Raw genomic sequence first — 16,113 nt, forward strand, 5'->3', positions numbered from 1 at the left:
AGGGGCAGAAGTGTCCCTGGCAGTGCCCATCTGACAGGTACCTCTGGGGGCAGAGGCTAGCAAGGAGAGAACAGGGTGACTGGCATTTTGCAGGGAGGGGAAGGAAGGTTAAAAACTCTTTGGGGAGCACCCCTTATACTCCCCCTACTGAAATATTTTGCTGCCCCCCCCATCTCCTTATTGCTCCCCAGTCCCCCTTGTGTCTTGCTGGTTACCTTCCTGCTGAGGGGCAAGGCAGTTGTGTGCAGCTCCAGGGTGACATCTGTCACAAGTGGCAAAGCCCAGCATCTTCCCAGCAATGGGAGCACGTGCAGCGTGGCCTCGCCTGGGAGCAGCTGCAGGGTGGTAGTGGGGGGCTGGGGCATGGGAGCACGTTGGGGGGGGCTCTGACCTGGGAGCATGTGGAGGATGGTAGTGAGGGACTGGGGCATGGGAGCACGTGGGGGGGCTCTGACCTGGGAGCATGTGCAGGGTGTTGGGGGGCTGGGGCGTGGGAGCACGTGGGGGGCTCTGACCTGGGAGCATGTGGAGGGTGGTAGTGAAGGGCTGGGGCGTGGGAGCACGGGGGGGGGGCTCTGACCTGGGAGCAGGTGCAGGGTGGTAGTGGGGGGCTGGGGCATGGGAGCAGGTGCAGGATACGCAGGGGGCTTGACATGGGGTCGGTGAGTAAAGCTGGCCGCGCTCCCCGGCCCGGGACAGTGCTGCTTCCCCAGGGCAAGAGGGGAGCATCCCTCTGCGGCTAGCAGCAGCGGGCCCGGGGCTGGGCTCCTCCCTGCTCTACCCCCTTGCATGGGGCTCCCATTGGTGAGAAATATCGCACGGAGCCTGCCCCTAACTTGGCCGCTGTGCTTTAAGCGCTGCCCGAGGGGGAAGCTGAATAAGGGGCTTTCGCCCGCCCACCGCTCAGGATTTCCAGTAAGGCCAAGGCCAGGCGGCTCTGTCTGCCCCTTGCCCAGCCCCTCACTAAACCGCCGCTGTGCCCTGGGGGCTGCCGGGCTGGACCCCCTGCCTCCAGCTTCTCGGGCCGCAGAGAGAGGGCGGGAACAGCGTTGGACCTACAAGTCACTCGCTCGGCTCCCTACTGCAGGGGCTGCTCCCCAGACTGAGCCCGGCACGCTGCCGGGGCTGGCGGCTGTAACCTGGCCGCGCTCTGCGGGGAGCCATGCGGATCTGGGAGAGGCTGAGTTTGGGGCTCGCCTCAAAAGGGGCTCCCGTGTGGGCTGCCCTGCTCCTTCTCCTGGGCTGTTACATGAGGACTGCCCACGCCTACAACCTAGACACACAGCACCCCGTGGTCTTCAAGGGGCTCAGTGGGACATTATTTGGCTATTCGGTTGTCCTGCACAGTCATGGCACTAGTAGATGGTAAGTATCACTCGCTCGCCAGGCGACTTCTCAGCTCTCTGTAACTCTGTCTGCTGGGAAACCTTTGGGAACTTTCCTAACAGCAGTAAACCAACTAGCACCATTCTGGTCATCGCTGTTTTTGCTGGTCTGACTTGGCAATGACTGCCGCCCGGCTGCTCACATTCTAATCTAAGGCACCCCGAGGAAAGGTTTTGCTTTGTGGGTGTCGGTGAGTCACTCAGTGGGAGCTTCCCAAGAATTTCTTCCAGGGACGGCTTCAAATCTGAACCGCTTTCAAGTTGTCCCAGCTCGCGTAATCCTGCATCCGATTAAAGTTACAGTAACTTTTTGGCTACTCCGTTACATGGGGCATCCACTTACAGCATTCCCGCTGCAAAGAAACCGAGGAAGTTGAGAAGCAATTTCTTTTCGTTTGCCGTTACACAGTTGCGTATTGCAAACGTTTGCACCCTGGCTGCAGAAGAGCATGAAGCTCGTTTCTAATTCTCCTGGGTACTGGGGGGCGAGGGGTTGCCTTTTAGTGTTTGCATTTCTGTTGACAGGGTTTTTTTTTTTTTTTCTTTCTCTCTCTCTTCTCACTTTCAGGTTGGTTGTGGGAGCCCCTAAAGCCAACTGGTTGGCAAATAGCTCTGTGGTCAATCCAGGTGCAATTTTCAGATGCAGGATTGGGAGCAACCCCAGTGGGACTTGTGAACAGCTCCAGCTGGGTGAGTTGAATGGTGTTTGCACCTGAAGGTGATGTTACAACTTCAGCGAAGAACTCCAAGCTTGCTTGCCACTTATAGTTGAATACAGAAACTAGCCAGCCACTACAACGCTCTTATTTAGAAGAAGTGAAGTGCACACTTATGTTCCCTTGATTCCTCAACAGTTATAAATGACAAAATAAACAACTAATAGAATTTTCCCCAAAGCATGGAGAAATATTGGATTGTCTCAATAAATGTTCCTCCCTCCACTATTTTGCAAATACTGTCAAACCATCTTAGTGGCTATTTATCATTGCAAAACCTGTACAACATAGCCCAGTTTTGATTTGACTAAACAAACCTCCTTCAACTTATACCACTGCTTGCAATAATACAAGAACCTAGAGATTTCCTCTATATGCTTATTTCACATTTTTATGTCTCATTTTGCTATTTCAGAAATTAGCATTTATATTTACTATTCAGTAACATAAAAGATCAATGCTTTTATAAATTTAGATTAAATTATTTAAAATATAAATCCTAAAAAATCTAGATTTTAAAAAAGCTGTCTTTTTCTTACCAATAGAAGGGAATACAATAACATTAGATTTAAAAAAATGAATTAACCCTACATTGAAATGACCATTCCCATCTTTATATTTATTTTTCTTTCCATATTTTGATTTCAGCATGTATGATTCCAAAGGCTTGTGAGAATTTAAATTAAACCTCTGTTATTCCCTCCCCCCCCACACCCCGAGAAAGTAGTTCAATCTTCTGAACTGAAGGCAACTGTAATTAAAGTCAATGGGGAAAAGAAAAAAAAGTTTCTAAATTATGCTCTGGAGTTTTTCTCTAAAACATTTCAGTTCCCAACCCATGATGAAGTAACTGGAACGTTTTTTTCAGATGGATTGCTAGTGGCATACAGGCAACTATATGTATCCTGCTCCAAGTATATGATTTTTGTACAAAATGCAGCAGTCCATCTGTTAAAGAACACAGGTTGCTGTGAACACATCACTCCCATGCTCTGCCCTTGTCCTCCTTGACTACAGAGTCCAGTTCCATGTCTGAATCCTGTAATCAGAGCCATGCATGAGATTGCCCTGAGCTACCTGAAATATCTCTCCCACGTCCATTGTGATCCACTGAAAACATGAAACCCAGCCAATAGGGGAGGTTTGGGAATGCAGGAAACAGCTTTCAAAGGAGCTGGACTATGGAATTTGCTCCCACAAGACATTAGCTACTGTCAAAAAATAAATGCTCTTTGCTTTAACTTAGCTTTCCCTTCATTATTCCTACACATAAGCCAATATTCCCACACTTTCCCCAAAACAATAGATTAATTAACCAAACCTATTTTCATACATGCAGAGGAAAAAAAGAGTAATTTTTAAATAGGGGACGGGATGCTCCATTATTATGTTGATAGGCCTATATAGGTAAATAGGTAGATATTTGAGAGGGTGAGAGGAAAGAGAATGAGTTTTTATTTGAACAACAAAACATATTCTACTCCACAATGATCCAATGGCTAGAAGTTGAGCCTAGACAAATTCAGACTGGAAATAAGGCATACATTTTGAATGGGGTGGGTAATTAGCATTGGAACAATTTACCAAGGTTTGTGGTGTGTTCTCCATCACTAACAATTTTTAAATCAAAATTGGATGTTTTCCTAAAAGCTATGCTCTAGGAATTGTTTTGGGGAAGTTCTGTGGCCTGTGTTATGTAGACTAGATGATCACAATGGTTCCTTCTGGCCTTGGAATCCGTGAATATATCTATCTACAGGCGATTCTCTTTCTGGGGAGTTTGGCAGTGAAACTGGTTGGAGTGAAAATACAATAAGTAATCAAGAATATGCCTCTCTAAATTAACGTAGATTGGGGTTACAGAACCTGAGTAACCTCAGGAAGTAAGAGTCTTTGTTTTGGCTGTAGTTGTTTACATTTCTCTTTTTGGATCAGCACTCTTCATTTATGTGTCAATCCTGATTTGATTTTGTGACTCTATGCAGTAGAGTGAAGTGACACATGGAGCCACATAAGGTAGACAAAACATATGTAAAGAATTTCTATAATCTGGTGGTAGTAACAGCAAAATTAAATCCCTGCTTCAGGTGCTATTTCTAGATAAAGTGAGCAGGTACCTACATTGTGCCAAATTGATCGTTAGCTAGGAAAGCCCACTACTACTGCCTAATGCACCCCTATAATTCACTGAAAGAATGGAAAATGCTCAGGGCCACTGGCAGCATGGCTTAAGTGGGTATTACCTTCTACATGCTGTTTAGTGTTTGTTGCCTCTGCAGGATTTCTTGATTTTGCTTTTAGTAGTTTTGTCAATGAAGAAGAAGCAAGGAAGAATGAGTCCTTGATTGTGTTAAACACAATCACTACTGATTTTCTTGACAGTTAACAGGTTTCTGAATTGAACCTGGGGTGTAGCTAAGCAATTACAGATTTAAAACTTGCCAAAGGCTATTCTTAAATGGATTTGGGGGACTTCTGCCAGCAGACATAGAGGCTGCAGGAGGTACACACTGATGTTTTCTGTCTTGTACTGCACTTCATTGAATGCTTATGTCACAATATAAACAGGACTCTCCACGTGCCACTTTGCTATTGATGACAATGGTAAATATAAACGTTTATGGGCATGTCTACACTAAAAACTTAAGTCGACCTTACAGCCACTGCAGTCACTAATGTGGTGGTTCATGTCCACACTATCCTCCTACAGTCAGTGGTGGCTGGTGTGCATCCTCAGCAGGAGCTCTTTCACCAACTTAAGGGGGCAGTGTGGGGAGCTGAAAGCCTGGTCTCTCAGCTCTGCTCACAGCTCCTGCTGGAAGACTGGCTCGCACCTCTTCTCTTCTTCCCCCCCCCCCCCCCCCAACCCCCGCTGTCTGTTCCCAGTAGGAGCCGCTCTTGGCTGTATGCTCGAGTGGGGAGCCAGGAGCCTTGATGCAGTACGGCTCCAAGCACGGAGCCAGCTGGGGGTGGGGAGCTGGGATTTCGGAGGGAGGACTTTCTTGTCAATTTGGAGCCATGACAGCCAACAGCCCATGTAAGTAATGCAGCGTCTATGTGGACACTGCGTCGCCCTAATTACACCGACATAAGCCTACACCTCTCATGGAAGTAGAGATATTATGTAGGTGTAGTAGGGTACTTACATTGGCAGGAGAAAGGCTTAACTATGAACTGACATAGTTAAGTCAACATAAGCTGCTTTATGTCAATCTTACTGTGTAGTGTAGACCAGGGCTAACTTAGCACTCATAGTGTGCTGTTAGTTTGTTTTTTTTAAACTGGATCATTTCCCCATAACACTAAACTGGTTCTAAAACAATCCTCATGTTAAAAAAATCCAAGCTATATAAAAAGAACAGTTCTGCCATAAAATAAATAAGTTAAAAACAGCCATGTTGGAGGGGCATGGGGGAAGGAAGGAAGTTAAATAAGACCCAGCTCGGGCTAGCCTGATTACCCTCCTCAGTTCAATCTTCCCTTTTATATATCTATGACAGGGGAAGGGGGACAAAGGTAGACAAAGGACAATTAAGTCTAACTTATTTAGGTATCTATTTTCTAGCATGGATGTTTTTGTAGATACAGTATCTTTCTATGACTGAACTTGTTTCTCCTAGTTAGTATTTTTCATATGAATGTTCCGGTTCTGACCTTTTAACACTGGTGGTTGTTTGCTTTGAAAATTAGTTATTTCAATAGGAGGAGGAATGGCCATTTTAATGAGTGTAACCTCAGTAAGATTTGAAGTATCTACTCATGCAATGCAAGAAGCACTTTTTCAGAGAACTCACGTCTTCAAATTATGAGCCACAGATATTGCAGATGTGCTAAAATAGTTATAGGAGGATTCTTGCTGCTGTTCTATGTCTACAACCAAGGTACTGAGTAATACAAGCTTTTGGGATAGATCCTGGGCCCTATTAAGAGTTCTCGTCAACAATCTGATGTGGCAAAGCAGCTTTATGAGTGGTTTAACCAGCTAGCTGCTGATTCTCCCTCTATTAGGAAATTTTTGGTTGGCCAGAGCTACGAGATCCCAAAGGCTTCTGGTGTAGGAAAGTTATCCAGAGCAGTCTTGTGCTTCAGTGATCTCAGCTGCCAGATCTGCCCCTTGGGCTCATGGGCAGCCAGGCATAACTTAGAAAAGCCTGCTCTAAATTATGCTGGATTGGTTTCCAACTGGCCCCATGATGCATGGGCCATGAAGGTACTTTCAGTGCACCTTTGCCTTCCCAACCCCTCAGCTGCACTCAGCGTATTTCACCCATAGCTGAGCATCTAGTCCATTGAATACAAAGGGCAGTGGAGTTCAGTGAATCTCTTCTCTAGTTTAAGTTCAATTATGAATGCAGCATTTCATGAAATTCAGACTTAATTTACTGTGTTTTTGGTTTGTCAATAAAATCAAGTATTCTACTCTATAAATTTATACACAAACTGGGCTTTTATAACAGTGATTGCACATGTGAGGTTTTTTTAGTGCTTAGATGTGTGCAAAAATACAAAGAATAAAGATTCAGGGTATATTATTTTAGAGTGATATCCCAGAAGACCTATCAGGGCCTTAATTCTGTGACATGCTGCATGCTTTTAACTTCCATTGAGTCCAGCTTCCTCCCCCACCAAGTTAAGATGGTTGTATATTATTGTAGAGGGATTCAAAATATAATATTCTTCGTTTTTAGTCAATGATATCTTTTATGTTCAATTTCTCTCAAAGTAAAAATTGAGTATGATCAATATGCCAATAACACTGAGAGGAATCAAGTTATTGTTCACAAAAGCAGTGAGTGATTCATGCTTTTTAGCATTAAACAAAAGAAAAGCTATATTCCAGTTATAAGCTTACACAGCTTCTTGAGGTAGGGACTAGAGCTGCCACCCACAATTTCTCCCCTTAAGCCCTTACCATAATCGGGCTAGAACAAGTTGCCCTGTAGCTCCCCCAGGTGAAGGATTACAGTTAAAGACAAGGGAACATTTCAACAACTTTCTGCAAATATTTCCTTGGAGGAAATAAAGAATTTGTATCACCTGTGTTCACACCCCTCTTCTGTCCTCATTCCCTTAATATTTTAGTTAATGAGATTGCTTGGGGGCGGGCAAGGGAGAGGGAAGTGTTCACAGAAATCTGAAAGGACATTTGTGGAAAGCAAACTTCAAACTCAAATGCAAGTATTTGCACCAACAGCCTGATGCTAAGACTTACACTCATCCAATTGGGAGAATGGAAACAATCCCATGTGACTTATCTCCAGTCAACATGATCCATACCAACTCACTTTTCAGATGTTGAACAGATGAAGTGAATTGCTACTGCACAATTTTAAGACCAAGAATTATTTACTGTGAATAATAACAAATCACTGAATAATTTGAAATAAGTATATAAAACAATTCAAAGAGGCTCAGTTATTTGAATGACTTGTTTACTCCTAATTATAGTACACAACTGTACATCTCTTCCTTCCATGTGCATTGATATTTTGGGGTCTCCTGCTTTGATACTCAGCATATATTGCTAACTGGATGTATTGGAATAGATTTATTAATCCAAGACTTGATGATTTGTAGGGGCTGCAAAAGGCAGGGGTCTGTATGACTTATATTTGACTATGCTGTTTCCATGGAGTGTCATGTAGTGGGGGTGATACAGAGATATTTCTTTCATCTCTGCAATTTACACAGGCTGCACTTTTATTTATCTCAGTGACTTTACAAGAGCAAGACATGCCCCTTTCCCCTGAGACAATTAAGTTGCAATTTCCTCTGGTGTTTTCAGCAGTGCTGTTGTCTGTAAACTGATGCAGACTGTGCCGACTGTCTTCTCACTAGATTAAACTTGGATAATATCATGCCCACGCTCATCATTATATCCATGGTATTAAGCCCACGCTCCCTTAACCTATCTTTATGCCCACAAGAGTGTCATACTATTCCTTCCTTAAAACAATGCTAGAAACTCTACTATTAAATAAAGGGGAACAACAATGAATCTTGAGAAGGAGTGGAGAGCAGGAGAAGAGTAGAAAACAAGAGAGAAGCTTCAGAGGAAACAGGAGATGGTGGAAGAGCAGAGGGCCAAAGTTTAGCGTCAAGGAGAAGGGAAGATAACCAAGTGGGTAAGGGAGAATACAATGGATGGGAGAAGAGGAAAGTGCTCTTTCTCACCGCTTCTGAAATTCTTAGGGACACCTAAAAATGGGTGACAGAAGGGAGCACTGAGATCGGAGAAGATACAAGTGAAACCTCCCTGTCTCAGACCACATGACAATCTAGTCTTATTTGCTGTTCAGGAAAAACCTCCAAAAGTTCTTAGAACATGAGATAATCTGAGAGGCTAGCTTTCCCCACTCCTTTTATTTCTAATAAAAATATACATTGATTATTCTGAGACAATTCTTGTTTCCTATGTATTGCATAAAGAGGCTATACATGGAATAAGAGGAGGCAATACATCAAGTCAATATAGGGGGATTTTCTTTTCAAGAAATTTAGCAGACACTTAGAACTCAGTATGCATTTGTTCAAATTTAATAGCCCTTACACCAATATGTTACAAATAAATGTCAGCTCTGATGCATGCCCATTTTCCCCTCCATTAATGTCAATATACTGTACAGTATTTCTGTTGTTTTCACTGATCTGTATAGGAGCCCTCTGCTGGCTAATTTATATGTGACAGAAAGATTCTGTGTTGTGTTCGTGTATAAAGGATTTAGTTTGCCTTGGGACAGGTGAGCACAAGTCTTGTTGGAGTTTTTTATTCCAACTGTCATACAAAATTCGGATAGAAAAATAGATATCTTAGTAGTTTTGGTAAACTGAGCAGCAAAATGCTATCTGAAGATATTGGACTGAAACACTGAGTACTGTATTCTGCCATGTGCTCTTGCAAGTAAATATGTAAGAGAGACCTTCTATAAAAATGTGTTTCCAAATGTAATTGAGCCTTTCAAACTGAATATATTTTTTTTTAAATTGTAGTCCTGTCTACATAAAAGTATTCTTTCCACACACACCAACTTGTTGGGAGGAAACAAGAACTTGCCAAATATTTATTTGCAGAATTTCTCAAAGTCCTTCCATGTGTAAAAAGTGCTTTCTGACATTTAAAGAGAAGCAAACTAGCAACCACCTTTAAATAATTGCTTTCATTCTGTATAAAGAGTATTCAGTACGCAGAAGTTTGATCCATAATGATTTCATCTCCAAAATAAAGCTTGTAGTTACAGACATCTTATTTTACCAGAATAGGAATACTTAGTAGAGCTGACTTCTCAGCACTGCATCAAATAGAGCAGGGATCAGCAACCTTTGTCACCTCAGCCTACGCTGGTTCTCGCAGCCCCCATTGGCTTGGAATGGCAAACCGCGGCCAGTGGGAGCCGCGAACAGCCAAACCTGCGGATGGTGTGAGTAAACAAACCATCCCGGTCCACCAGCAGATTTCCCTGATGGGCCGCATGCCAAAGGTTGCCAATCCCTGAAATAGCGGCATGAGTAAAGAAGGGGCAAAAACAGGAGATATTTGGCTCTAGTTTAGAATTCAGATCCAAATGCATCAGGAATTACAAGAGGCTCTTTTGAGGTTTCAGATTAAGGGACTGGGCAAAATCAGCTGTAAGGGTGGGTTTGGATATGGGAGTCTTAATTCAGTATGGTAGAGGATTAAGACCTGAGGTTTGAGTTCGCTGCTAGATATGAAAAATTCTCCCATTTTGGATTCACTGAATACCTAATATTAGGTCTTAAATTTCCTTGTATACCCATGATGAATCTTTATAATAAGATATCATACTTTTTGTGATAAATTAGCTCAGTGAATAACAATGCCACTTTATTAGTACTTTCCTTGAGATCACACCACAGGGGTGAAGTCCTCGGCTATAAAACAAGCAATGTATTTTTTTAACAGGAGTGCTACTCGTGTTGGATTTGTGCTCAGCTTCCTGATTTTCTCAGTTTCAGCAGTGATGATTACACAATCAGAGCTCAATGACTAATAAGTCCTGTTCACACCTAATATGCTGTGTTTGGATCTGGACATATTATATGTATGGCAGCATACCTTCCTTTCTGAAAAATATGAACCATGCTAATATCTGTACATGGAACTTCCTATACAAAACACATCTGTATAAATTCTGCTGAACTTACGCTGTTTAATATAATCATCTAGTAATCAAGTTGTATAATAAGGAAGTCCATATAACTTTAGTATATTTCCTGTGATCAAGCTGATTGTCATAGCTTTTTTGGTTTGGTTTGGTTTCTTTGCTCCAGGCAATCCAGCAGGAGACTCTTGTGGAAAGACCTGTTTTGAAGAGAGAGATAATCAATGGCTGGGTGTCAGCTTGTCCAGGCAGCCAAGGGAAAATGGAACCATTGTTGTATGTATTGCCTTAAGTACCATATGCCTTTTGTCATACTACCTTCACAACTTTTACATTTTCCTTTCGCATTTCGTGTTGTTTTTTTTCTTTATATATACAGGCATGTGGACATAGGTGGAAAAATATATATTACATAAAAACTGAACACAAACTCCCTAATGGCGTTTGTTATGAAATCCCTCCTGATTTTCGAACACAACTAAGTAAAAGAATAAGTCCTTGCTATAAAGGTAAGCAGAGAATTTGGTGATTTCTAGGGTTTGATAAGATAACATCCTACTTGATTTGAGGAAATAAAAGAACAGATATGCCCCTGGAAAAAAAGAAATGAGCTGGGGGTTGTGGACACTTTAAACTGTTTCTTCTCTGCCCCGTCCTCCCACCTGCCCTGGGTAGGCTTTCTGCTATCCAGGGCCTGCAGTGGCTTCTGAAGACAGAAATCTGGCCTGTGGACCAAACTTTCTGGTGAAGTTTTGATCACTTTGAAATAATATTGATTCAACAGCTGAAAAGGGCAACCAATATTTACTCAGTGGGCTGGTCCCCTGCAGGGCCTATTTTCTTTATAAATAGGCCAGTGCAGGCTCAGTTCATCTCTTTGCTCCCTCCACCAGCTAGGCATATGGAGCACAATGTCTGAGTTGACTAGAAACAGCATCCTCAACTGGCTGTTGTTCCCTCTTCCTGAGCATTGGACAGACTGTTCCCAGTAGCAGCCAGTGCTGCCTACTGCCCCATTCCTGAGTCTAACACCTGCCAGGCCTAATCTCTCACCCAACTTGTAGCCTGCAGGAAGAGGCCTCCCTCCGTGCCCTTGTGCAATCTACAGGGGAACAAGAGTGAGAGCAGGATGGGACCCAAGATGGGAATGGTGGCCTCAGTGCCCCCCAGCAATCTATGAGGGGATCCCCAGCTCCTGTGGTACTTTCCCCAAACCTGAGGGAACAATACGTCAAAATATTTAGTGATCCTATCCCCAGTTGAGGCAAATAATCTGGCCTTCCCACAGAGAATGATGTAGAAACTCCTTCCAGCATCCATCCCCAGGAATCAAAGACAGCCACTGGCTGGATCATCCTTCCACCTCCCATGGTTACTGGGTGAAGGGAGTAGGAGGCGGGTAAATGACGGATGAGTGTACATGGGAGTGAAATGAAGGAGAGACTGAAGGGAAAGTGTTAGTAAAGAAAAGTAAGATATTGGAATTGGAAAAGCATGGATATAAGGAGCCTTGCAGAGGAAAGACAAACAGACATAGCGGACTGAGATTAAAAACACGAGAAAGGAAGGATAAAAAATGAAAGAGATGGAAAGTGGGAACAAGACACTGGTATATCCAAGGAGGAGCTCTTCCAAAAATCTAATGGAGCAGCAAAAGAAGCCATGGCTGACCATAGATACGAGAAATAGTTTGATTATTACAGCTCTAAACTGTACATGTACTGGATTCCCAGCAGCGATGCATGGCATAGGCATCATGAGAACTCCGATTAAAGTAGTTATTTCCATCAAAAGTATGGCTGGAGTTGTAAAAGGGGTGGGAAGAGGAGTGTTAAACCTACTAGCATTTGTTATTCAAGCACTGTGTATAGTGACGTTTCACTTTGACATGCTGTTTTCATGGACTGATATGTATTAAAGGAGATTGTCACCTTTTTAGAATAGCTAAATTCAGGCTTCAAAACCCAGCTCCAATCAAGTGATGCATTTTGAACGGGACAATTTTCTCAAGTCCTTTATTATTCTGGTATGAAGTTGAAGTCCATGTACTATTTCCAACAGTAGAAACCAGTTCTTGTTACTTATCTCTACTCTCATTTCAGAGAGCTGCAGAGGAATTCTGAAACTCTCTATTTTTCAAGATGATTGTAGACTTTAAATCATTTTTGCTTTTTATATTCAGATTATGTGCGAAAATTTGGAGAAAACCATGGGTCATGTCAGGCTGGGATCTCTAGTTTTTACTTTAAGGTGTGTATTAAAAAATCAGTTTCCTATTTAATTATTTCCTGGAGAACATCATACATTTGTGCATAGTCATGCTATTTCATCTTTTTAAAATGAAATTTATTAAAGATAAGAGTTTTAGGTATATAATAATTTTCAAAATGCCAAAACATAATTTATCATGGCACTCTATTTTAAATCCAAAATTCCTTTTTATTTTGAAAGGAAGTGAAGAATATAATAGAGCATATTTTTTATTCCATTCAGAATAACCTATTGAAAGAACTATTAAACACTAATAAGGCTTACATTCTGTATATAAAGAGCGATGCACTACAGTGTACATTTTTATGTTCTACCTGAGAATATGATTTCTAAAATATTCTGCTGAGGGGGAAGATACCTTGTTTCTGGTTTTCTTTAAATTGCTCACCGCTCAAAGCTTTTAGTAGGGAAATAATAACCATATATTAAAAATATAAAACATTTTATATGTGATCTGATTTTAATGCATTGATATTGAGCCAAATACATCTCCAGTGTAATTCCATTGATTTCAGGGGAGTTATACCAGGAATGAATTTGACTCATCATGCTTATCTTTAAGAGTTTAATACATAAACGTAACTCTTTTTTTCTTTTCTCCAGGATTTAATTATAATGGGAGCCCCAGGATCATATTATTGGACTGGTTCTGTCTTTGTGTACAATACCACTGCGAAAACCTCTCAAGCTTATACAGATTCGAGGAACCAAGTAAAATTTGGAAGTTACTTAGGTATTTAAAATATTTTTTATTCATCTGTTTCGCTAATTCCCTGGTCTATACAACTGGGTGTGAAATGTCATCTTTGTTACACCCCAGAGTGGCAATATTGCAGACCTGTCTTGTGATTCTGAGTGTGATGTTAATCTTTTTAAAATCTCACTTTTATTCTGTGTTCCTCTACATTCTTCTCATCTGAATTGCCTCAAACATTTATTTCTGAATTGCTTTATCTTCATTTACAATAATTTCTAGTGGCGTTTGATTTAAAAGAGTGACAGTTCACACTGCACACTTAAGACTGCTCTGTTTGTAAGGATTTTGATCATAAATGGTTTGTAGACTTCACTCAGCACTGCAGTAAGCAGATTTCATGCAATATTTAAATATGTTTAATAACAGGCTCAATTATGGCTTTGCCATGAACTTAGAATAAGGGGTTGTTTGTTATTGTCCTTCCCCATGGACAGCTGGGAGGGGGATTGTGACTCAAAAAGTCACAGGCTTCCTCCTGCTTCCCCTGCTGCTCCAGGGAAGGAGTAAACTGCAGTAGGTCTCTGTACTGAACAGCGCACACGTGTTTCCCAAAGCACTGGTGCAGCTATCCTGGCCAGCAGGTTGGGGCAGCAGAGAAGGTCTGCCCAGTCCCCACCTCAATACACGCCTGCCAACCATCTGAGAGTCCCCCCCCCCCCCGCACTGCTTCTCCTGTGGTGCCCCTTCATGCCATGCTAGCTGAGTCACAATTTATTCCTTGCCCTGGGCTTCCAAGTGTTCCAATCTCCTTGGGGGGAGGGATAGCTCAGTGGTTTGGGCATTGGCCTGCTAAACCCAGGGTTGTGAGTTCAATCCTTGAGGGAGCCATTTAGGGATCTGGGGCAAAATCAGTACTTGGTCCTGCTAGTGAAGGCAGGGGGCTGGACTCAATGACCTTGTCCCTTCCAGTTCTAGGAGATAGGATTTATATTTCTGTCTTTTAGGTTGCAGTTTCTTCAGGGCTGATTCTGAAGTCATTTTGTATATTTTTACAGTGCTAAGCACATTGTCAGCACATAAATAACAATAGTATTACCAATTGAGGAAAGTATATTTTGTGACCAGCCTACAATTCAAAACAGACTACTGTAATTAATCTATATGCTTTCACTATCCTTTCTTCTGGCAGTGATCAGTGATTGGTCTCTGCTTTATAGAGTTATTGTTTTCTTAATTGCCATAATCTCCACATTGGCTATCTGGAGTTTTACAGGAGAAGAACATGAGAAATGGGTGTTGTAGGGTTTGATTTCAAGCTGGAGGGAAGAAAGGGGTTTCAGTACCAGCCCCCTGAGGAAGAGAATACATTGGGAAAGAGAAGTCAGTGAATAAATAATGTTTGGCAGGATTTCCTTAGCTGTACTTGAATAGCTCTAATTACAATAATAAAAACAGGATGAAATTGTTTTAAAACAGGATGTGGTCTCAAAATTTTTAGCCACTTTCTTGGTGGTTTTAAATTATAATGATTACCATTTTTAAAGAAGTTGGTACAGTATAAAAGATCTGAACTTAGGTATGTATATGAATACATTCTAGACATGCATCTTAATGAGTTAATTTATAATTATCAGAAGTTTAACTCCATCTATGCTTCCTCTTATAGTCCAGTATACATTTTTAATTGCACTTGGTCTTTCTATTTCCATACTTCCTGTAGGGTAAGCCTAATGGGGAGGTGTTTCATCTGCTTTTCAGAATAAGAAACAGAATTCTTACAGAAGATGGATGATGAGAGGGATAGCAAAATGCCCCTTTGCAGTAATATATGTAGTCTTGAGAACTCTGTCTCATAATTATGGTGATCCAGCAAAGCACTTGCATGTATGCTTACACTTAAACACAAGTCAACCCATTGAAGATGCGACTTAGGTAGGAAAAACATGTGAAGACAATGGGAATGCTCATGTGTTTAAAGTTAAGTACGTGCTTAGGTGGTTTGATTAATTTAGGCCTGAGGAGAAGTCTAACTATAAGCATTGACATCATACACTCTTGCAAGAAGGGTACATTTACATGGGACATTGCTCCACCAGGAAAGGTTAAGGGTTTGTAGGCCTCCAGTTGGATAGGGGACATTCTGGAGATCTTAGAACATCTGTGTGGAGGCTCTGCCCCTTTGCATTGCTCTCCAATTCCCCCAGCAGCATAACTCCTAAGGAAGTTGTGCTATTGCTTCCCCCTCCTATAGCCATAGCCCTATCTGTCTGGGGAAAGATGGCACAAGGGAGTATTTACTTCCAAGGGAAATTTCTGACAGAACTGCTGAGGAATGAAGCAATGTTTAGTACCTGTCCCCAAGCCACATTAAATCCATGAAGGAACCATTTGGGAGTCCCAAATACATACTGCTCTGGTGAAGGAGCTTCTGAGAAGAGGCGGACAATGCCATGTTGGCTCCTCTTCCTTCTTCAGTTTCAGGGCTATTGAATTCATGACTGCCACTTCTTTCATCCCCTGTGTGCTTTAGGTCTGGAGATAGAAAGCCTTCACCCACTCATTACTAAGAACCCAATGCATCTCCCATTAAATATCAGAAAACTCCCACTGACTTAAATGGAAGTTAGACCAGGAGCTAGGTTAGGGAAATCTTGGAATAAAACTGCCTTGGCTCCTCTAAAATGTACACCTTTTGATTCAGCTCATTTCCAGGTTTCCCATTTGACTGCTTCCCTCTTGTCAATGTGAATGAATGAGGAAGTTGTTAATCAACTTATTTGTGACTTGTAACATTTTGTCAGGGTTTTCTCCTGAGATTTTTCAGAAGTGTTCTAGCAGTAAAAAGAACAAAACCCAGATGAACTGTTGTCCCAGCCTCAGAAATGGTTTGCTTAGGTGTGGAGCCTTGAATAATAAAGGCATAA

The 16,113-nt window shown here is 42.0% G+C and overlaps 1 protein-coding gene across 1 annotated transcript in view; it reads left to right on the forward strand.

The window, feature by feature from the left end:
• Positions 1–838: 838 nt before the first annotated feature.
• ITGA4 (integrin subunit alpha 4) overlaps positions 839–16,113 on the forward strand; it is a 57,596-nt gene continuing 42,321 nt past the window's right edge. Inside the window, 6 exon segments of the mRNA XM_005300498.5 lie at positions 839–1,365; positions 1,954–2,075; positions 10,391–10,497; positions 10,601–10,730; positions 12,404–12,471; positions 13,096–13,225. Coding sequence (XP_005300555.4) covers positions 1,163–1,365; positions 1,954–2,075; positions 10,391–10,497; positions 10,601–10,730; positions 12,404–12,471; positions 13,096–13,225 — 760 coding nt within the window. The 5' untranslated portion in view covers positions 839–1,162.

This window comes from Chrysemys picta, chromosome 11 (assembly GCF_011386835.1).
Source record: "Chrysemys picta bellii isolate R12L10 chromosome 11, ASM1138683v2, whole genome shotgun sequence".
NCBI classification, from domain to species: Eukaryota; Metazoa; Chordata; order Testudines; family Emydidae; genus Chrysemys; species Chrysemys picta.